Below are 23,853 nucleotides of genomic sequence, written 5' to 3' on the forward strand. Positions count from 1 at the left end.
CAGGTTCCCCCCTACTTCCAAAACTTTATCACCCCAAAAGAAAATTCCACATCCATTATGCAGTTACTCCCTATTCCTCCTCCCTCCAGCCCCTGGGAAACCACCAATCTGCTTTCTGCCTCTCGGGAGTCACTTATTCTGGATATTTAATATAAATGGAATTGTATACTCTGATCTTTTGTGCCTGCCATAACCATGTTTGTTACAATGATACGTATGAAGGGGCACCTGGGTAGCTCAGTTGATGAAGTGTCCAGCTCTTGGTTTTGGCTCAGGTCATGATCTTAGGGTCCCGAGTTCAAGAGTTCAAGCCCCATGACAGGCTCCGAGCTCAGCACCATCAGCTTGTCCCTCTCCCTCCCCTTGGCTCCTCTGCCTGCTTTCATGCAGGCACTCTCTTTCTCTCTCACTCTCTCTCTCTTAATCTTTTTTTTTTTTAATTTTTATTTATTTATTTGACAGAGAGAGAGATCACAAGTAGGTAGAGAGGCAGGTGGGGGGTGGGGGGGGGGAGAAGCAGGCTCCCTGCTGAGCAGAGAGCCCAATGTGGGACTCAATCCCAGGACCCTGAGATCACGACCCGAGCCGAAGGCAGCGGCCTAACCCACTGAGCCACCCATGTGCCCCTCTCTCTCTCTCTTAAATACATAAATAAATAAACAAATAAATAAATGAATAAATAAATTTTTTTTTTAAATAGGTTATTTCTTTGGAGCATAAACAACTAGCTATAGAGCCTATCCACAGCAACTATCTCATTAGGGAGAACTTTGACTTCACTTCTTCATATGCTGTAACCACACCTGCTCTATGGAACCTGTGGAGGGGGGTCTAAAGTACTCGGGATATGTGGGAGACAGGACCCTGCAGAGTAAATTAACCAAAATAAATTATTAATAAATTAACCAAAACACGGAATGTACTGGATAAGTTAGTGTTTTTCTCCTACTGTTCCTGATATAGTTGGCTCTTCCAGTCTCCCTCTGGTAAAGGAAAGAAATCTTTGTTGGTACTTTCAGCCAATGTACCGGTGAGGAGGAGAAAAGATGTGAGAGTTTGGGGGGGAGGAGGTAACCAGGCCAACCACAATTTGGAACTGCTGGTATCAAGTAGCTGTTTCTCAAATCTCATCAAGAATACTGAATATAGGGGTGCCTGGATGGCTCACTTCGGCTGAGGTCATGATCCCAGGGTCCTGGGATCCAGTACTGCATTGGGCTCCCTGCTTAGCAGGAAGCCTGCTTCTCCCTCTCCCACTCCCCCTGCTTGTGTTCCCTCTCTCACTGTCTTTCTTTCTGTTAAATAAATAAATAAAATTAAAAAAAAAAGAAAGAATACTGAATATAATAAAACCAAGAGGGTTTGATTTAATGATTAGTGACAGAACAACTATTGAGAAGAAAAGCAATAATGAGCACAGACTCTATAAAAACAGAGGAAGGATTTGCCAGTATGGTGCCAGGACTTCCTTTGAGCAGAGGGTGATTTGATTTCAACTGTTCAGGACCATTTAGAGAGAAAGAGAGAGAAAGGCGATTCCATAGGTAACATACTGTTTTTAATATGGTATACTTTCTTCAGGAACTGTCCCTTATCCAGTTCAGAGCTGTTTTGTCAAGACTGGAATCATCATTCTTTGTATTACATCACTGAGCAAACAAAGAACATGGGATTTGGTCTTTGGAATGCACCTTCCCACAAAAAGAGAAAAGATCTCCATGCTATCTGGAGCGTCTCTAATTTTCCCTGGCATTTCAACTGGCTAAAGAGCCATGAAGCAAACACTTTGCCAATTTTTCAAAACTATATGAAGTCATACAAACACAAAATTGTAGAGTGAAGTCATACAAACACAGACTTTTAGAGCTTGGAGAGACTTGAGCTCCACTAGGCCAATATTTTTCAAATTAGGTTCCAAATGAACCACCTGCTTTGGAATGAATGGCTACTTGTCAGAAAGGCAGAGAACCTGGGCTACATTCCAGACTTGCTGAATAAACTCTTTGGGGATTAAATCCTGGAATCTGCAATTTTAGACACTCACTCAGACTGTAGTGTGAGAACCGCAAAACTCCTCACTCCCATTTTATTACTCATCAGAAAACGATGCGCTCCCATAACGTGACGCTTACCATTGATATTTTTAAAATATCTGGCCTTCTAAATAGATCAGTTCTATAAAATATTTTATAAAACCAGTTCTTTATAGAATATCTGCCATGCACTAGGCAGTACTAGAGTCCCTTGCTTACATTATGTTTAAGAATCCTGCAAGATAGTTGTTTCATATCTAAGCTTCAGTGTTCATGTCTGAAAATGGGGGTGATAGTCCCCACCTCTTGTACTTAATATATGCAACGTGCTTGGCACAGAAGCTGGCATAGGGTATGTGCATAATAAAGATTAGCTGTTAATACTAATTTTTTTTCATACTTTTCATGTGGGGAAACTGAAACAGACGCACTCAAACACTCTGCTAGGAAGTGGCAGCGACAACTGAACTCAACGTGCTTCATTTCAAAACCTAGCTCGTCCCACTGCTCTGGACTGTTTTTCATTATGTGCATGATCAGTGAAGCTTCTTTTGTGACTTTTCCCATCGAGAATAACTTTTTCTTCAGCCCTTTGGCCATCCCTGGGCTTTTGATGAATACTTGTTTGTTCTCGCAACCTCAATGAGACCTGGGCAGCTGCACAGAAGTTGAGTGAGTAATTCCTGTATATGTTTAAAGGTCTGTCCCTCAGCTTGTTCATACCCCAGAGAAATTCAGTAATGTGTCTGGCAGCCAACTGAGAAAAACAAAAATCAGGAAATGCAGAAGTTAGAGCACTCCCAAAACCACATTTCACCCACACGGATCCCATTTTGGGCTTTTTCAAAAACAAGAAAGTATCATATTGAACAATCTACCTGGTGTCCAAAAATAGTGGTCTGGGGAGTCATTATCTGAGCATCTTGGCTCACAGACCCAGGAATGTGTGCCCTCAAGGATTCCCAGGGGGCCTTTTGGCCTCACATGCTGGCCAGAGTGAAACCTCACCTCGGGCTTCCCGTGGTGAAAATCAGCAGTGGTGAAGTCCAGATGTCCAAAACTTCACTCAGCCACCAGAGGCATAATTTCCAAGTCATGTTGTTTTTGTTAAAAATAAACTAACCAGGTTGTCCTGTGGTTTTTCAAGAGAAGTTGGTGAGGGGAGAAGGTAATTAGTAAGGAAGATAAGTTTGAAAAATAGCAAAATGTCCCCTCACAAAATGGTCTTTTTAATTGCACCAACTCCAAATGCCCAGGAATGAAAAATGTTATTGTAATGATAAGAGATGGAATTTTCCTTCCTTTAAAAGAAAGGGAAACAGGGAATGAAGCTTTGGGGGGGAACATTTTTTTCTTATGCTGGGCAAATCATGCCTGTTCAGTAGCTTTTTATTTATAACCATTGTGCAAGGTATAGAACTTTGTTCAAAAGCTTTTCTTAGGGGCGCCTGGGTGGCTCATTGGATTAAGTCTCTACCTTCTGCTCGGGTCATGATCTCAGAATCCTGGGATCAAGCCCTGTGATGGACTCTTTGCTCAGTGGGGAGCCTCCTTCCGCCTCTCTCTGCCTGCCTGTCTGTCTACTTGTGATATCTCTCTCTCTCTCTCTGTCAAATAAGTAAATAAAATCTTTAAAAAAAAAAAAAAAAAGCTTTTCTTAAGAAGCTTTCATGAGGGGCAGCTGGGTGGCTTAGTCGGTTAGTTTCTATCATCGGCTTGGGTCATGATCCCAGGATCCAAGGATCGAGCCCCACGTAGGGCTCCTGCTCAATGAGCAGTCTGCCTCTGCCTCTGCCTCTGCCTCTGCCTCTGCCTCTGCCTCTGCCTCTCCCTCTGCCTCTGCCTCTGTCCTCCCTCTGCTCCTGTGTGCAGGCACTCAACAAGTGTTCTCTCTCTGCCTCCCTCTCTTGCAAATAAATAAAATTTTTTTAAAAGCTTACATAAAATACGAATAACATCTCAATTTTATCTGTCATTCTTGTTTTGTTATGAGCCATCACTCAAACCAAACAAAGCTACTCACTGCTGCTAAAACAAATGAAGCACATCCACGAAGTCCCAGCCTTTGCTCATGGAACTTCTGTGACCTGGACAGAGAATACTGAAGTTTTGACCAGGAGTACTCCACATACTCCAAGTACCATGCTTTCACATTCACACCAGCAGCCACCCGAGCTCATGGCATTCAGTGGATGACGCATGTCAGGTTATTGCAATTATACAAGAGGTTAGTAGATAACTGTTTGGGATGCTTTAGGATTCATGCTTTCTTTTTTTTTTTTTAATAAAGATTTTATTTATTTATTTGAGAGAGAGAGAGAGATCACAAATAGGCAGAGAGACAGGCAGAGAGAGGAGGAAGCAGGCTCCCCGCTGAGCAGAGAGCCTGGTGTGGGGCTCGATCCCAGGACCCTGGGACTATGACCTGAGCTGAAGGCAGAGGCTTTAACCCACTGAGCCACCCAGGCACCCCAGGATTCATGCTTTCTATGGAGAACTAGAGAGCCACTGTTCCTCAAATTTCCCCTGTAAGAGTAAAATGGGGGCACCTGGGTGGCTCAGTCAGTTAAGCGCCTGCCTTTGGCTCAGGTCATGGTCTTGGGGTCCTGGGATGGAGTCCCAAGTCGGGCTCCCTGCTCAGCAGGGTGTCTGCTTTTCCCTCTTCCTCTGTGTGCTAGTGTGCTCTCTCTCCCCCTTTCAAATAAATAAATAAAATCTCAAAGTAAAAAAAAAAAAAAGAATAATAATAAATACTGACGATTTGAGGATATAATCCCAAACAACCCACTTGAGGCTGAAATTTCCCTGGAATGTTCATTCTTAACATTTACATGATGCTCTATTAGCAACTGCATTTGTGAGCCTGGCATACAAGGGAGGATCATTTTTTAAATCTTTCATGTTTTGAGAACCCTTACTTTTTACATGAGGGTGGGACAGGATACTGGGGAAAAGCCATACATGTAAGGAAAATGAATGTGCATATTATATTCTACTTCAAATAATGTTTGCTTTTTTCTTTTATTAAACGTAATCCAAGGTGGCCAGGATTTTTTCATACGCTGTGAAGTTAACGTTGCCAGGAAGAATCTCCCACAAAAATATTTTTCTTTCGGTATTTAGTAGTGAGAGATATTAATGCGTTAATAGTAATACATTTCTCATTTAACGTAAATTGAGGATCTTTTTCTAGTTGTTTATGACCGCTGGCAACTTAGTAAGTTCTAACAATTGTTTAAATATGTAATGTTAAGCTTAGGTTTAAAAAAGTAAAGCTGGTAATCTATGTCTCTGCTATTTGCTTAAAAAATACAGGGGCACTTGGGTGGCTCAGTCGTTAAGCATCTGCCTTTGGCTCAGGTCACGATCCCAGGGTGCTGGGATCGAGCCCTGCATCCGGCCCCAAATCGGGCCGCGCATTGAGCCCCACATCAGGCTCCCTGCTTGGTGGGAAGCCTGCTTTCCCTCTCCCACTCTCCCTGCTTGTCTTCCTGCTCTTGTTCTCTCCCTCTCTCCATCAGGTACATTAATAAAATCTTTAAAAAAAATACAAAAGGTATTTGGTGCAGTCTTTTCTGAGTGGGGCCATAAATAAAATTTTTAAATTTGCTGTTTCCCTACTCTCTGGAAAACTTGTATGTTCCAGGATAGCATGACATATTTATCCTGTAGTTAGGATCTAATATACTGTCATGCCCTCATATTTAAGTGTATCTCTAAATATGCATGTCATTTTGAGAAGCATAGGGCCAGATATACACCAAGGTTCCTCAACTCTGAAATATTATGATTCTATAATTTTTATTTTTCATTATTTATTTATTTGAGAAAGAGTGTGGGGAGGAGCAGAGGGAGAGGGACAAGAAGGTTCCACGCTGGGTGCTAAGCAAACATGGGGCCAGATTCCATGACCCTGAGACCACCACCAGAGCTGACCAAGAGCTGGACACCCAACCAAGTCATCCAGGTGTCCCTGACTCTGTAATTTTTAGATCTTTCACCGATATTTAATTCTCTTATGTTGTCTTTAAGTATTTTGTCTACTTTGGAAAGTTTAAACAAAACTACAAACCCCTTGAAGAACTACAATGGGGGTCATTGTTCCCCTTCAAAGCTCAGCCTTATGATCTCTCATAGTAGGCTTTCGATAAATATTAATTGAACGAACTTCAGTTTTCAAGTATCGTGCTCGTAACTTACAAGAGCTTTTCAAATACTGCCTTCAAACAGAACATGAAAACATATTTTAGTTTCTCCAGAGCCTTCATTTTCTTTTTTTTTAAATATTTTATTTATTTGACAGACAAAAATCACAAGTAGTCAGAGAGGCAGGCAGAGAGGGAAGAGGATGCAGGCTCCCCGCTGAGCAGAGAGCCTGATCCGGGGCTCGATCCTAGGACCCTGAGATCATGACCTGAGCCGAAGGCAGAGGTTTTAACCCACTGAGCCACCCAGGTGCCCCCAGAACCTTCATTTTCAAGTAATAAACATTTAAAACTTTTACATCTGTTGGAGGAAATCTTTTCATAGTCTCTACACTGAAGAGATTTTCAAACAGGAGATATCCAAGAATATACTTACGTTGTGTTCATAGATTTTTCCAACACCATAACAAATCTACAAATCTACTTTATAAATCAAGTAAGTATTCACAGATAATTCTACTCCAGAAACCAGTTTGCAGGAACTGACTCCATAGTCACTTTTTTTTTTTCCATAGTCACTTTTAATCTCCACACAATATGTATGGCTCAAACTTATATCCCAGATTGGATATCAAGAGTCATATGCTCCACCAATTGACTTTAACCAGGCAACCCCATAGCCACCTTCCTGTATCCTCTCCCACACCCCCTGTTTTTGTATAATTCCCGATATGCAACATTTCATTTCCCAGCGGTGCCTGGCTGAGACTCACACCCCATCGTTGAACTGAGAGATGAGAAAAACATTCCGGCTCAAAAACATGACCCACAGATACTGTTGACAAAATGAAGAGCTCCAAAATGCATGTTTCAATTAGATTTAGATTAAATTCCCTGCCAGAGGGAGCCTAGGTGGCTCAGTGGGTTAAAGCCTCTGCCTTTGGCTCAGGTCATGATCCCAGGGTCCTGGGATCAAGCCCCCCATCGGGCTCTCTGCTCAGCGGGGATCCTGCTTCCCCCCTCTCTCTCTGCCTGCCTCTCTGCCTACTTGTGATCTCTCTCTGTTAAATAAATAAATAAAATCTTTAAAAAAGAAAATAAATAAGTTCCCTGCTAGACACCTATGTGTTTTACGTGGGAGAGAAATTATAACTTCCATAAGTAATTCACTGAGTTTGCCTGACATATCTAGCCAAGCCCAGTTCTAAGTGATATAGGAATACAGGGAAGAAAATCCTCTGTAGCTCTGATAAAGATTCCTGAGCTGATACAGTCAACCTGATCATGATTCTATTGGGCTGGTTTTACCAGCCTGACAGTATTGCATCGACAGTATGGAAGAATGGCTGACTTGGGTTCAGACGTCATGTGTAGCTTTTCTACTTCTCAGGTATTGACTGAGCTTGTGAAAAGTGGAACGAAAATCTCTCCCCAGCCAGAGGATGAGCAGAAAGGAGGGCCCTTATGTGAGGAGCCGCTGGATCTTTTTAAGTGACCACAGTTTCCTCCAGAATTATTTTCTTAAGATCTTATTTTTTTCCTAATGTCTACACCCAGCATGGTGCTCCAACTCACAATCCTGAATTCAAGGGTTGTGCACACTGTATCGACTGAGCCAGCAAGGCACCCCTCGGCCAGAACTTTTTTAAAGATTTTGTTTTTTATTTGACAGAGAGGGAGAGAGAGTGGGAGGAGCAGATGGAGAAGTAGACTCCCTGTGGAGCAGGGCTCAATGTGGGGCTCGATCCCAGGACCCTGGGACCAACCACAACCCGCGCTGAAACCCAACCAACTGAGCCACCCAGGTGCCCCCAGAACTTTTACGTATGTGTGTGTGTTCCTATGTCTATGTTATTCAGAAGGTGACTCCACTTCTAGTTTGATAAATCTTCTTTTTAAAGATTTTATTTATTTAGGGGCACCTGGGTGGCTCAGTGGGTTAAAGCCTCTGCCTTCGGCTCAGGTCATGATTCCAGGGTCCTGGGATTGAGCCCCACATCAGGCTCTCTGCTCAGCAGGGGGTCTGCTTCCTCCTCTCTTTCTCTGCCTGCCTCTCTGACTACTTGTAATCTCTGTCTGTCAAATAAATAAATAAAATCTTAACAAAAAACGATTTTATTTATTTATTTGAGAGAGAGCACACACAAGCACAAGCAGGGGGAGCAGCAGAAGAAGAGGGAGAAGTAGGCTCCCCACTGAGCAAGGAGCCCAATGTGGGGCTCCATCCCAGGATCCGGGGATCATGACCTGAGCCTTAAGCAAACGCTTAACAGACTGAGCCACCCAGGCGCCCCATCCACTTCTACTTTGAAAATAAGGTCTCATGCTGTATGCATATCTTCACTGGGACACTACACAGGATAACAAAAGGTGAAACATCCCAAGTGTCCAGATGCATGGATAGGTAAAATGTGCTATGTACATACAATGGGACATTATAAATGTATAAACCATAAAAAGGTATGAAGTTCTGATATATGCTAAACCATGAATCTTGAAAACATACAAAGTGAAAGAAACCAAATGCAAATGAACAGGCATTGTATGTTTTTCACTTATATGGACTATCTAGAGAAAGCAAATTAATAAAGCAGATCAGAGGGGCACCTGAGTGGCTCAGTGAGTTAAAGCCTCTGCCTTTGGCTCAGGTCATGATCCCAGGGTCCTGGGATCAAGACCCGCATCAAGCTCTCTGCTCAGCAGGGAGCCTGCTTCCCCCCCCTCTCTGCCTGCCTCTCTGTCTATTTGTGATCTCTCTCTCTCTGTCAAATAAATAATAAAATAAATAAAAATCTTTTTAAATAAAAATAAATAAATAAATAAAGCAGATCAGAGATTACCAGGAGGTACAAAGAGGGAACGGTGAGTTATTGCTTAATGGTTATGAAGTTTCTTTATGGGGTGATGAGAACATTTTGGAAACAGTGGTGATGGTGGCACAACCTTGTGAATATAATTAATGCCATTGCATTATACACTTAGAAATGATCAGAATTGTGCAAAATGAAAACAAGTGAAACCAAAACCAAACAAAGAGGCATGTGAGTCAGCAATGAGCCAGTTTTCTTATTTCTGGCTGGAATAAAGGGGAATAATTTGATGAGAGAATACATAAAGGGAGCTAATACAGCTTGGCATAATCATGAAAAGTACAGCAGCAATATCATTTGGGTCCCTGGGGAATTTCTAATTTTTGGATTTGGAGATACTACCATCTCTAAAATTAATATTTATCTTTTAGGAGGATGTGTATATGTGTGTGGGTGGGTATGCAATTCTCTGGACAACTGGATGAAAATATGGTAAAGGCCCAGCTCTTATCTGAGGAGACAATTTAAAGGGATCAGAATGCCTGTGGCCCTGCCCCACTCTGGTCTCCACTGAAGAATCTGTGAAGTGTCCTTCTCCCCTTTCCCATTCGTTCCATTGAATTCAGAGTGCCAAAGGTAACTGGCTATCCTCTTTCTGGTGCCCTCAGAATCTTTCAGAAATAAAGACTTGGAGAAATAAATGTCTACACAGGAAAAGGATCCAGGGGTGAGAATAATCCAGAAGAATCCAAGGTCAAGTTTCCCTGTGGAAGTGAGAAAAAGAGGCTTTTTGACCGAGAGGAGTAGCCTGGAGGGCAGGAATGGGGTCTTGAGCAGAGTCCTGTGAACAGCAGAATTCTCTGGAAATTCTTTCCGAAACTATAAAGAGCCAAAATTAACCTATTAATTCAATACTTCTTTCACATGTATTACTCCTTTGGATTTCGCCAACACTTCACTGATATCTGCTGTACTTCGTATTTGGTGTGGTTTGTCGGAGGCGAGTGAGAGAGAGCCTTGTGAAGTGAAGTGAGGCTTCCCCACATTAAATCCGTGCCCACCTTAGAGAGTCCTTGAGCGTGAACTGGCATTAGGCCATCCTTGTCTGGGTACCCACTGGGGAAGCAAAGTAGAATTTGCAATCCATCAAATCAGTGACCAGGAGCACAAGTCAGGGGCATGCAAGAGATTTGTCCCCACCACAGGTTTCCTAAATACATTTACTTTGTCTTTAATGTGCTTAGTACAATGTCTAACCATGATAAGTACTCAGAAGTACTAGCTGTTCTATGCCTTATCCCACTTCAGAAATTTCCCTTAATGTCCAAGATTTGATAGAGTAAAGAAGGGAGGAGTAGGCCAAATTGGAAAGGCTAAACTTCTATGGTTTAGACTTATGTGATTGTTATTTTAGACTTAGGTGATCATTTTTTTAAGATTTTAGTTTTTAAAGGAATCTCTATATGCAACGTGGGGCTCAAAATTATAACCCCTAGATGCAGAATGGCAAGCTCTACCAACTGAGCCAGCCAGGTGCCCCTCAAGGTAAAATTTAGAGGTAAAGCAGGGGCAGATGGTAGAGGGTCTTGTGAATCATATAAGGCTGTTGGCTATTACTGAGAGAATGGGGAGACCTGGAGAGTATTGACAGAGGACTGACATGATCTAAAGGGTTTCAATGGCACGCCTGGGTGGTTCAGTCCATCGAGCATCTGTCTTCGGCTCAGGTCACGTTCCTGGGGTTCTGGGATCAAGTCCCACATCTGGCTCCCTGCTCAGTAGGAAGTCTGCATCTCCTTCTCCCTCTGCCCCTTCCTCCCTCCCTCCCTCCTCTCACAAATAAATGAAATCTTTAAAACAACAACAACAACAAAAAGCTTTCTCTGACTCCTGTGTGGAGAACAGACTGTAATTTAAGGAGAGTGAAGCCGGAAGACCAATTGGCAGGCTAAATGTAGCGATCCAGGTTGCTCGGACCTGAGGGTGCTGCAAAGTGGTCAGATATGGATTTATTCTGCAAGTAGAGTTAGGAAGAGAGCCATCAAGGAAGACTGCCAGGTTGGTCTGAGCCATGGGAGGGATGATGTTACCACCAAGATAGGGAAGATGGCAAAAGGAACAGGTGTGTGTCTAACACAGGTGCTTAGTTTGGTTGAGATGTCCATCAGATATTCAAATGGAGATGCTGAGGCAGAAGCAGCTTGCAATTGTCCTGAGCTCAAGGAAGTGGTCCAAGCTGGAGCTAGAGATTTGGGAATCAATGTGTAGATGGTACTTAAAGCCTTGAGGCAAGAAGGGAGCTGAGATCTTCGATGCATCCCTCACCACTGCATCCCGAGCACCCAGCTTCTACCATGTAGTTAGGTTTTAAGTTTCTACTGAGTGAAGAAATAGAATGCATACAGACTGAGGTAGGAGGGAGAAGCAAAATCTTTAATAGACCAAATCGGGTAAGGGCAGAAATTTAAAGCCTTTTATACGAAAAGCCCAACCTGTGTTCCAAGTTTAATGCAGTCATTTAGATGCTGGTTCTGTCTGATGAAATAAACATTTTTAATGGTTGGGGAGGCTGCTGCTTCTCAATTCAAAATATATGGCTTTCGTGGAAAAGACAGCTTTTACAAAAATTACTCTTGTGCAATCAATCATCTAGTCTTCTAGTCATTCTTGTAGTGCAATCAGAAAGAGAAAAAAATCATTAGTTTAGGAGGCAAAATTTCTATTCCGAAGTCCTATATAATTCATTTGACTTTACCTGCTTAGCCGCAAAGCAGGAGCTCTTAGTGCTGGTCTTTGGGACTGAGAGACAGTGTGCACGTAAGGAAGGGAATAGATACTTGCACCTAACAGAGTGTAAGATGCCATTTAAATGAACATTATTATTATTATGCTTTTAAAATTAAAGATGCGGGGTGCCTGGGTGGCTCAGTCAGTTAAGTGCCTGCCTTCTTTCTGCTCAGGTCATGATCCCAGAATCTTGGGATCGAGTCCTGAATAGGGCTCTCTGCTGGGCAGGGAGTCTGTTTCTCCCTCTGCCTGCCACTCTATCTGCTTGTACTCTCTTTTTGACAAAAAATCTCAAAAAAAAAAAAAAAAGAATTAAAGATACTATTTGTCACTAGGTATACAATTTCTGAAGTGTCTAGAGCTACTAGCTCCTGATCTTTGTGACCTGTGGAGTCTATACTGGATTTTTAGAGCTGTAGCCCTATAGGAACCTATACACTAAGCAGAGAAGCCCTCGATCATGTACCCACGTGACTCTGACTCTGACAGCCCCACCTACCATTTTTGGACCCAAACAGGAGGAAGGCTGTTGGGTACCTGGTAGTGATGATGCCTGGGAGGAGGAGCCTACGAGGATAAGTTCAGATTTGAATGTGTGGGGCCAAAGCCTCACCAGACAGTCAGTGAAGCAGCAGGACTTGAGGCAAGCCTTTCCATGCCTAAGACTAAGAAAGACACTATGGAATCCACTATGGACAGGTAAAGCAGTCTCTTCATGGGTGGTTGCCCTGGCTTTTCTCTCAGAGTAAATCTGAGTTTTCAGATCGGTAGCTATCCCTTTCTCTCCTCTCACTATCTGACTCACTGCTTGGTCAATATGTGCATTTATTTTTTCAGGCGCTGTCTCATCTGTTCAGATCTTACATGCTCTCTGCGTAATTCTCTGTTCTGTCTCTCTTCCACACTCAACTGTCATGCACCACGTATGGCCACATACTGCAGTTAGAACTAGTTTATGGTAATATTAACATAGCAAGTGTTTAGACATCCAAAGCATGGAAAGGTAATAACAAGAATATAGTATACTAAGAACAGTAACAGAAACTGTAATAATAATTTTGTAAATATTGAACTGCAAAAGGACTTTGTAAACCTTCCTGGGGAGATTTTATTGAATAATTTAGCTACATACTGAATAATTCAGCTACATAGTAAGGAAATTATTTTTTAGTGCCAATATTAAAAATTGCTTGAAAGTCACTATGATGGTATATATCTATTCCGGGAAGAAAAAAATCAGTCAAGTTATTTAATGTTATAGTTCCAATTACTGGGCTGTTAATGGCATTTTTACTATCTACCCAGTCTTTCAATTTCTTCAGACCCTGCTTAACATATTTCTTAAAATGTATTTAATAAGATTTACACAATATTTTTACATGCAGTTTATGACAAGTTATTACCACAATTTATTTTATTCCTATTTTTATGATTACTAAAAATATGAGAATACTTAATCCATAAACTTTACCTCAATTTAATTTTGACAAAGAATTTACACTACACAATTAAGATTTTTATTTCTTTAAATTTTTTTAAAGATTGTATTTTTAAGTAATCTATCGGTACACCCAGCGTGGGGCTTGAACTCACAAACCCGAGATCAAGGGTTGCACGCTCCACCAACTGAGTCAGCCAGGTGTTCCCCAGAATTAAGATTTTTTAATGGAAAACTAAAGTTTTCAGAAAATTTTCTTGAGGGCGAAAATGTCAACTGTCTGCTCAGCTTGCAATGAGATCGAAAATTAATCTGAGGTGTAAGTCAGAGGTAAAGGGTTCAGTGAAAATATTTGTACATGAAATGCTAGGCGATAACTAATAGTTGGAATTCAAAGGCAACAAGGAGAAAAGACGAAATTCAACAGGAGTAAAAGGGAAATATGTAATTATCATTAGGGAAAAGGATATTTGCAGAGGGCACCAGTGATGGCACAGGACAGGAGAGGACTTGGTCACGATTATTTTTAACCCATTTGTCTCCAGTTTGCATTGCTGGGGATGCAGCAGGTTCTGCCTCAGGGAGCACAGCTGTCTAGAGCAGCTGTCAAACTGTGAGCTCGAAAAACTGCCCCTACAAAGTCCTTCGTACCCAGAAGAGAAACTAAGAGAGCAAGGTCCTTGAAACAGGCTCCTAGCTACAGCTGAAGGAAAGTGAGGGACCAAGAAAGTTAATTAAAAGGTCATAGGCAATTTGCTTCACTGTGACTGGTCACTTCTGAAAGAAACAGTAACGACGGATTTTTGTGTGAGCAGAAAGCTAAAGGCCATCTGAATTCCCTTAGCTGTGCCATGTCCTTTCCTATATTCCCAGAACACTTTTGCTTTCTCCCAACAGCAGATGCCCCCAAAACACCTGCTTTGCCTGACACAGTGCCCTCCACCCTTTTCTCAGACATACAGCCCAGAAGGGTACATTAACTGTTTAAAGAAATTTATCAGTGAGGAATGATGCTTAATCTGTTTAAAACCGAGCGCCAAGACATTTTTCCCCCTTTTACTTCAGTACTGATTAAGCACTTATGATGTATTCAACTTATGCTAATGATTATATGCAAATTATGTCCTGACAGTAACAGTAATGGTGGTAAGTGCTATGATGATTAATATACAATTATTTTATTTTATTTTTTGGTATATGAGAACTTGGCATGTTTTCCCCATCAAAACTCATGATCTTGGTTTTTTTTTTTTTTTTTTAAAGTTTTATTTATTTGTCAGAGACAGAGGGAGAGAGAGCGAGCGAGCACAGGCAGACAGAGAGGCAGGCAGAGGCAGAGGGAGAAGTAGGCTCCCTGCCGAGCAAGGAGCCCGATATGGGACTCGATCCCAGAACCCTGGGATCATGACCTGAGCCGAAGGCAGCTGCTTAACCAACTGAGCCACCCAGGCGTCCCAAAACTCATGATCTTGGTAAAAAAATATGGAACTCTTCATGAATCTGCATGTGATTTTCACAGGGGCTGTGCGAATCTTCTCTGTATCATTCCAATTTTAGCACATGTGCTGCCCAAAAGCAACATTATCATTTTAAAATAAAGACAGCGATTATTAGATCTTTGTTAGCATTCATGTCAGATTCCTGCTAACTGAATTCCAAAACAATATGATTAAACAATTTTCATATTGTTTGGTATAATGTGTATACTGGTGATTAATCTAGTTCTCTGCCTCAGGATTTAAAGTGTATTTCAGTAAGCGTCCTGTGTGTGAAGCGCGACATTTAAATTGAGACAGCTATAAAAAGTATGTTCCTGCTTACTTAACTCATCAGGCTGACACTTGGGTATTTAACTTTTAACTTCACGGTCTATCACATGTATTGCTTTAAAATTAATTCTCAACGTCTGTCCTCCCCCAAAGACTGGTACATGTTTTGTAGAAGCTTTCTTCACAATAGCCCCAGAGTGGAAACAATCCAAACGTCCATCTACAGGCAGATGGGTAAATGAGCTATGGCCATGCAATAGAATATTACTTGGAAGTAAAAAGGATCAAATTACTGATACATGCAACACAACAAATGAATTTCAAATTCATTATGCTAGGTGCCAGAAGCTGGACACAAAGGAAGAGATAATGTAAGATTTATATGGAATTCTAGGAAGTGGAGAGAAATGTAGTTACAGAAAGATTAGTGGTTGGGGGGGAAGAACTGACTGAAAAGGTGAAATAAGCAAATTTGGGGGAGGGGTGCCCTGGAAATGTTCTGTGTCCCAATTGTGGTTCCACTTTTGGGTGTTTACATTCGCCAGGACTCATAAAACTGCACATTTTAAATGGGTGAAGTATGTAAATTATACCTCAGTGTATTTAAAAAAAAAAATGAAGGCGAAAAAGTTTCAATTCTCTTGCCAGCAAACCATATTCAAATCCTTGCCTAGGTCTTTACTTTTTCAAGAGTTTACTGCACTTCTGCTCAATGCCATTAGGTGGCAGCATTATTTCCACAACTTGGTAAATACATTTCTGGAAAAGACCAGGGACAAAAACCAGAGAGACATCACTAGTGCTTTGGTATCAACCACATTGTATAGCTTGTGTTACGTCCACAGCTGCAAAGAAACTTTGGCTAGCTGAGAGTATTTCCACAAATTCAATTCAATTTAGTGCTTACGACATGCAAAACACTGTTAGGCATAAGGAAATTAGAGCAACCAGTCCCCACATGTGGGCGACACAAGTAATGGATTATGTTGCCGAGTTAAAAAAAAGCAGCAGGATGCAAAACTGCATGAGATCAGTATAATCAAAATCGTGTAAACATGCTTCTAAAAAGACTAGAAAAAATCTTAACATAATTGTCATTAGACACTACATTGAATTATCATTAGACACTGTAAATCATTACATTTTTAAAATTAAATTTTTAAAAACATTTTATTTTATCTTTTTTTCTCATAAAGTGATACTTTCTGCCTCAAAACACAGAAAATCCAATTGAGAAAACAGAGATGTCAGTGATCAGTTGGTAACAGACGATGAGAGCTTTGACAGGGATAGACTAGGTAAACTGGAGAATGAAGCTACAGGAAGGGTTTTTGTTGCTGTCAGTGTTCAGCTTTTTGCCTAGAAATTTTTCTATAGCAGGGTGAGAAAGAGCAGTTGAATTGTGAACTGGATTTGAAGGATATATAAGTTTTGTCCAACGAAAAAGGTAGGAAAGCATTCACTGAGAGGAAGTGCATCAGCTAGGTGACTGGAAAGAAAAAAGACCGTACAGGATCAGATACTAGTGCCAAGGGATCAGCTGCATAGGCAATTGAAGACAGGGAAAGGAAGGGGAAAAGTAGCAGGAAAGGAAGCAAGAAATGTCGATTTGATGATCAAATGTAAAAACTGGCCTAAATACCACCTTAGAGTTTGGGATTTATCCTGTAGGCACAAGAGATTCACTGGGGATTTTTCGGCATAGAAACGACATGGTCACACCTGGGTCTTTGTGAGATCGCTCTGGCACAGTACGAAGAATGTTCTTTTGGAGGGACTGGGGGGGAACCAGACCAGCTTAGAAAGCCAGGACAAGAGATAAACCTAAAGAAGATTGAGGGCTTAGACTGAAACAGTGAACCGAGGGAATAATGCAGATATGAACCAGAAAATATCTGGAGGTTTAGAAAATAAAAATACTAAAACAAAATTGAGATTTGAATAAATAAATTTAGACCATTAAATATGGAGGAGAAGAATCAAAGATAAGCCCAAGCTTTTCAAATAAGCCTAAGCCTAAGCTTTTATTTGAGATGAAAAAGTAAAGAGACAGGATAGCCAGGACAGAGGACAGTTTAGGAATTACTGTTTTGACCATGTTGGGTTTGAAGTACATACTGGACATTTAGATAGAGTTTGGAGGGGAACTTTGAAAAAATTATGGAACCAAGGAACAAGTTTTTAAGTCCAAGTCGTCAGCATGTAACAGACAGCTATGGGAGGAGACTATCCTATGACGTCATACCATTTGGGGGTTCTGGCTATGTCTCAATTTTTTTTTAAGATTTTATTTATTTGTCATAGAGGGAGAGAGCACAAGCAGGGGGAGTGGAAGGCAGAGGGAGAAGCAGATTCCTTAAAGACCCGATGTGGGACTCGATCCCAGGATACTGGGATCATGACGTGAGCGAAAGGCAGACACTTAACCAACTGAGCCACCTAGGCGCCCTCAACTGGTCTTAAATATAAGCATGAAGAGGGGTTTATAAGGGGTTCCAAGTTCAGCAGGTCTCAGGTATCCAGCAAGGTAAGAAAGAGGATCTTCTCTGGTGTGGCTCAAATCATTAGAGATTTTTTTAAAAACTGGAGGAAAGCCAGGAGTGAGCGGAGAGTGAGTGGTGCTCCTGAAAGTTCCTCCCTCTCCTCACCCACAGCCTCCTGATGAAGCAGAGGAAATTTCTTTACCATTTCAAGAATGTCCGCTGGGCTAAGGGTCGCCATGAGACCTACTTGTGCTACGTGGTGAAGCGGCGGGATAGCGCCACCTCCTTTTCACTGGACTTCGGTCACCTTCGAAACAAGGTATCAGTTAATTGCTTCCAAGCTAGAGTGCAGGCACTTTTAGAACCATCTACAGAGAGTACTACTTTCAGCCAGTTTCACACTTAGGTCTCCACCAGATTTCAGAAATCTTTTTCTTTCTGTCCAGGAAACCACAGTAAGTATGCCCTCACATTATGCCACTTCACGTCCTCCCCGATCATGCTGGGCACATTACTGCCACCCCTTGCTTCAATGCCAAGAGTAACTGCCCCCAAATATTCCTTCACTTTCTTCAGCATCCTAACTGCCTTTGAGATTAAGGAAGAAATCCAAACTTTGATTTGGAAGAATATCATCAGCTCATTCAAGCTAAATTTAAATAAAAACAAATTTTTAGAATTTTTGAAAGTTAAGGAAAAAGTAGCAAAAAATAATGACTCAGTTCTGTTTTCCAAATGATTTCTAGTCCCTCCTGCTTACATATACCACAGGCTAATGAGTACATTCAGTATGGTGAGACCCAGAATACTCAGGGAAGCCTCAATTGGTTGACTGATTCAATCAATCTCTAGATTGCATCTGCAAGATCAGAGAATTACATTTTCAAGCGACTTCACCATCTCCAGATGGGCTTACATAAACTTCTGCCAATGAGTATTCCCTGTCTCAAAACAAGCAGCAACATCTGATTTTGGTGGGATCCCAGGGAAGACTCCATAATCTGTAGGTGGACCAACATTGTCTGGCTCACTGTTAAGTGTTTATTTTACTATTCAATTTCCTTTGCCTCCATTTGTCTTGCGTAAATTATCTCACTGCAATTGTTTTACATTCTAATCTCTTTCCTGTTGGGTGATGAGACACATTCTAAGTAGAGAAGGCTTTGCAGTTACCGACCCTTCATTTCCTTCTTATTTAATCCTCGCAATCGATACAAGCCCATTGTACTGGTGAGGACTTAGAAGATCCAAGAGTTGGGTGAGTTGTCCCAGTCACCTCAGTAATGGCACCAGGAAATGGAAACTAGATCTTCAGATCTGGGACTAATGACTTCTCTGCCATACTAGGCAGACTTGCTATATTTCACTATTGTGAGATTATTACAATCACAGGGATCATACGATGAGCAAACCCATTATTTCATTGTTCTGAACCCACATCAGTCCTGTGACCTCTCTTTCAACATTCCCTGTTGGCCTCTACCCGCTCCAGTCCTCAACCACGCTTCCTACCGCCCCCTAGTGGTCTGGTGTGTTTCCTAAATGTTCCAGCAACAGACACAACTCAGAACTCTGGGGTACCATGATGCTACTTCAGCCGACCCAGCGCACCCTCCTGCTTTTCTGTTCGACAGAAAACCCACAGCCTTATTGTAACCCTAAGGCCCAAATGCAGACACCCTAAAAAAGCTGACTGTGGCAGGCAGATGAATTCGTGGCCGTTAAGCTGCCAGCACCGCAGGAAAGGTCACTAAACGTCACTCACTCAAGTCCCCCCCTCTGTCTGCAGTCGGGCTGCCACGTGGAGCTGCTCTTCCTCCGCTACATCTCCGACTGGGACCTAGACCCTGGCCGGTGCTACCGCGTCACCTGGTTCACCTCCTGGAGCCCCTGCTACGACTGTGCCCGGCACGTGGCCGACTTTCTGAGAGGGTACCCCAACCTCAGCCTGAGGATCTTCACCGCGCGCCTCTACTTCTGCGAGGACCGCAAGGCTGAGCCCGAGGGGCTGCGGCGGCTGCACCGCGCGGGGGTCCAGATCGCCATCATGACCTTCAAAGGTGCGAAGGGGACGTGGCCGGGACTGCAATTCAGGAGAAAAATCAGAGGGGCCGGGTGGGGGGTGGGATTCAGCCCAAAACTGACTAGAATAGAAGGAAGAAAATTAAGGGCATGGACACTTGACTTTGTGGGAAATGAGATCTAAGGGGGGGGGGGGGGGGGGCAGGGTTTTCTTTCTTTCCTCTCCATTTTGGGATCTGAACTATCTGCCCCATTCCCCTCCTTTTTTGAAGATTATTTTTATTGCTGGAATACTTTTGTGGAAAATCGTGAAAAAACTTTCAAAGCCTGGGAGGGGTTGCACGAAAATTCCGTCCGACTATCCAGACAGCTTCGACGCATTCTGTTGGTAAGGGGCTTCTTCGCTTCTCGTTGGCTTTCTCCCTCCGAAGTCATCTTTTCCTGGAGCTCCTTATATTTCCCTTTCTTATGTTTGTGACATTGCCTGTGCATGTGTGTGCGGGTATCACTCTCCATTTCTCCTCTGATGAAAACCTTCCTTTATGTTTAGTTAGTTCTCCTACATTTGAGTTTGCGCTTCTGTTTCACAGTTCAGAGCCCTCTACCGAGATGCCTTTCCCTTTCCCTCTTTTCATCACCCACAAGTCTCTCCGTTGGACTCTCCTCAGGATTCTGTTTTCCTTCTGATACAATTCCTTCCTGTCCTCTTCCTATACTCCCCCCAACTTCCTTCCTTCCACAATGTTACAAATGCATCCACTGGGTTCATTTCTTTCTTTACAGCCCCTGTATGAGGTTGATGACTTACGAGATGCATTTCGTACTTTGGGACTTTGATATCATCCTCCAAGAAATGTCACTTAAAATGAACCATCTCTGAAGACAGTGGGTAAAAAGACTATCTTGCAAGCATTCTGTTGTTCTTCAACTCTCATTTCCGTAAGAGTTTAGAGAGAAAATATTCATGTACAGGACTTTGTTAAAAACAAACCAAAACAAAACAAAACCCCGACTTGAAAGTACAGAAGGAACACAGGCCCACCCGGGTAATGCTGCAACTGGCGCAGCTTCTAATGCAATAGCGCTCCCTACTGGGAAATGACAGAATTGCAGGGAGCACCTAAAGTATGTTCTTTGACTCTGGCGGGGAGGAAGCAAAAGGTAAACCTGTAAAAGCATGGTGAGAAGATCAAACGTTTATAATATGTATCCTTTATTATCTGATTCATACAGAATTTTCAATGATATTGGTGATAGATTTTTCTACTCTTTTCCTTTGGGGTTCACTTTCAAGTGAACAAACTCACACCAGTCCATGATCTATATAGAACCTCCTAACGAAAGGATCTGGGTGATTATAACCCCCAAACATCTTCCCAGGGCATTAATATCTAACCATGTACTGTATGTTTTCATTGTCTCAGGTATGTTTTTATGTTTGTACATAGAAAAGTTCTTTTTCTTGGTATGAAATATGCATGATTGCCTTCAGGCTATTTTATAATAAAGGATCTTAAAGTGAATGAGGACTGTGAAGAACACACTGTAAAAGTTAGCCGATACCAAGTAACACATCTGGAAATATAGATCCTTTTAAAGAAGTCCATACGTCAGAAACCACAACCACAAATTTCACATTTAATTAGGTAACACTTGGAAAGGAGTTCCTTCATTCAATATTGAGAAAAACCTGTCCTCTCAGTGGGTCTCTTGAACAAAGTCAACCAGGCCAATGTTTCTGACTTTTTGTATGTATCCAATGCTCCTCTCAAAAAATGCTCATTATGTAGGAGAGTGTAGTAAAAAGAGAATAACATTTGGAGAGGAAGGATAACAGAGCATTCATTACAAAGTGTTTTCTCCTGCAAAACATAGGGAGCAACATGGCAGAGAATGTCGTAACAATGAGAAAAATATTCAAATAACTATATCACTGAGCAATTATTACCTAGCAACCCTTGCTATGCAGATAAATAGATCTGCAAGACAAGTTGAATGCACAACTGTGTTGTTTTACAAATACAAATGGGTGTCAGGACCAATCAATAGGAGAAAGAATAACCCTTTGCAACAAACTGTGCTGGGACAACTGGATATCTATATGTGAAAGAATGAATTTGGATCTCTTACCATATACCATATACCTTCATGTAAGAACTAATTTATCAAATTTATCAAATACCTTCATGTAAGAACTAAAATTATAAAACCCTTAGAAGAAAACATAGGTGGAAATCTTCATGACCTTGGATATGGCCAAGTCCCTTAAATGACACCAAAGCACAAGCAACAGAAGGAATAGAGAAATTGGACTTCTTTAAAATTGAAAGCTTTTGTGCATCAAAAGACAGGCAAGGAAGCAAAAAGAAAACTTGCAAAATGGGGGGAAATATTTGCAAATAATATACCTGGTAAGACTTTTTTTTAAATTTTTTTAAGGATTTTATTTATTTATTTGACAGCAACAGACACAGTAAAAGAGGGACCACAAGCAAGCGGAGTGGGAGAGGGAGAAGCAGGCTTCCCACTGAGCAGGGAACCTGACTTGGGGCTCGGTCCCAGAACCCTGGGATCTTGACCTGAGCCAAAAGCAGAAGCTTAACAACTGAGCCACCCAGGCACCCCCTGGTAAGACTATAGTAGACAGAATATACCAAGAACTCTTACAACTCAATACAAAAAACAAACTAATTTAAAAATGGCAAAAAGACCTGAATAGACCTTCCTCCAAAGAAGATACACGCATGGCTAATATGCACATGAAAGGTACTCAACATCCTTAGTCTTTAGGGAAATGCAAATCAAAGCCACAATGAGATACCACTCATGCTACTACAGCATGACTATCAACAACATTAAAAACCATTACAATGTTGCTAAGGATGAAGAAACTGAAACCATCCATATTATTAAACGGTGGACATGTAAAATTGTGCGGCTACTATGGAAAACAGCTTGGTGGTTCCTCAGAAGCTGAACCACAGAATTACTGTATCACCCAGCAATTCAACTTCTAGGTATAAATCCAAGAGATTAAAAGCATGCATTGAAATAAAAACTCATCTATGAGTATTTATAGCAGGAGTATTCGTAATAGGCAAAAAAAAAAAAAAGGAAACATTCAATGTCCATCAAGTGATAGGTGGATAAATAATTGTGTGTGATATCCATACAACAGTATTTTATTTAGTCATAAAAAGGAATGAAGTAGGGACACACTACAATGTGGATAGATCTTGGAAACATTGCGCCAATGGAAAGAAATATAGACACAAAATGCCATATATTTTTTTATTCCACTCATGAAATCTCCAGAACATGTAACCCCACAGAGACAAAAAGATTAGTGGTTGCAAGGGGTAAGAGGGCAAAGGGCATGGGAATGAATGCATATGGAGTTTCTTTTAGGGGTAATGAAAATGGCCTACAATTCAATAATGGTGATGGTTACAAAACATTCTGAATGTACTAAAACCCACAAACTTGTATATTTTAGAGCTGTGTCTGAATGTATAAATGGATTTATAAATATAAATTTTATGTTATGCGAATTTTATCTTGATTTTTAAGACAAGTCAATATGACTTGAGTCAAGCAACCCTGAATTTGAATTCTATTTCTCACAACAGTGTACAAGATATAATTAACCTCTCTACAGCCTTCATTTCCGATCTCTACATGAGTATGATAATACAAACTTCTCACATATTTTTGGTAAATATTAAATTAGAAGATAACACAAAGCTGGTACTATCTTAGTGATTAGCACGGCAACCCTTTCTGTTTTCAGGGCAGAAACCTAGAAATCACCCTTGACACATCACCGTCTGCCCCCATTTCCGGTCCTATCCACTTTGCATAGTAAATACTTCTTGAATTCATTTACTTTTCTCTCGCTCCTCTACTAGTACCTAAGAAAGGGGGAAAAAAGCAACAACAAAAATTGCCCGATCGTTGAAAGCAGGCCTGATACTTCTAGCCAGGCCATTATTAATATCCTGCTGGACATAAACAATCTCATAGACTACTAACCTCAGACAAGATTACTCAGACTGATAAAATGAGAAAGCAAAACCATTTCTTCATTTGTCTGAACCACCCCACAAACACCACCTCTCTTGACTGGAAGGAATGACTGCTACTTCTTTACCAATTACAGCTTTATCCACATTCTAGTCAGTCCTCCCGAAGATGTGACACACCCAATTACACAACTGACCGAATTCCCTCACCATATCTAATCTAACACAAATTCCCATTTTCTTAGCCCCTCCCCCCAAACAAACCAAAGCCCAAATTCTGAAATTAAATGCATAGTCATGAAGTGTCTCAGTAAGAGAAACACCCTCATAGTGAGACACTTCAT

General features: G+C 41.5%; 1 protein-coding gene and 1 non-coding gene across 3 annotated transcripts; one reads left to right on the forward strand and one right to left on the reverse strand.

The window, feature by feature from the left end:
- Positions 1–3,973: 3,973 nt before the first annotated feature.
- On the forward strand, positions 3,974–23,038 carry AICDA (activation induced cytidine deaminase). 2 transcript variants are annotated; one of them, XM_013056009.2, is made up of 5 exons: positions 3,974–4,260; positions 17,637–17,784; positions 19,255–19,525; positions 19,760–19,875; positions 20,271–23,038. In XM_013056009.2, the coding sequence occupies exons 1-5, from the start codon at positions 4,226–4,228 to the stop codon at positions 20,322–20,324; spliced, it is 624 nt and encodes a 207-aa protein (XP_012911463.1). In that variant the 5' UTR covers positions 3,974–4,225; the 3' UTR covers positions 20,325–23,038. The 2 variants fall into 2 exon arrangements, with proteins under 2 accessions (XP_012911463.1, XP_004752557.1); XM_004752500.3 differs by lacking the exon at positions 3,974–4,260 and adding an exon at positions 12,395–12,474.
- On the reverse strand, positions 14,690–14,792 carry LOC123390123. Its single transcript, XR_006604748.1, has one exon. It is a non-coding gene; the product is annotated as a U6 spliceosomal RNA (small nuclear RNA).
- Positions 23,039–23,853: the final 815 nt, after the last annotated feature.

The sequence above is a fragment of the Mustela putorius genome, unplaced genomic scaffold (genome assembly GCF_011764305.1).
Source record: "Mustela putorius furo isolate JIRA1106 unplaced genomic scaffold, ASM1176430v1.1 tig00537227_pilon_pilon_pilon, whole genome shotgun sequence".
Lineage (NCBI taxonomy): Eukaryota > Metazoa > Chordata > Mammalia > Carnivora > Mustelidae > Mustela > Mustela putorius.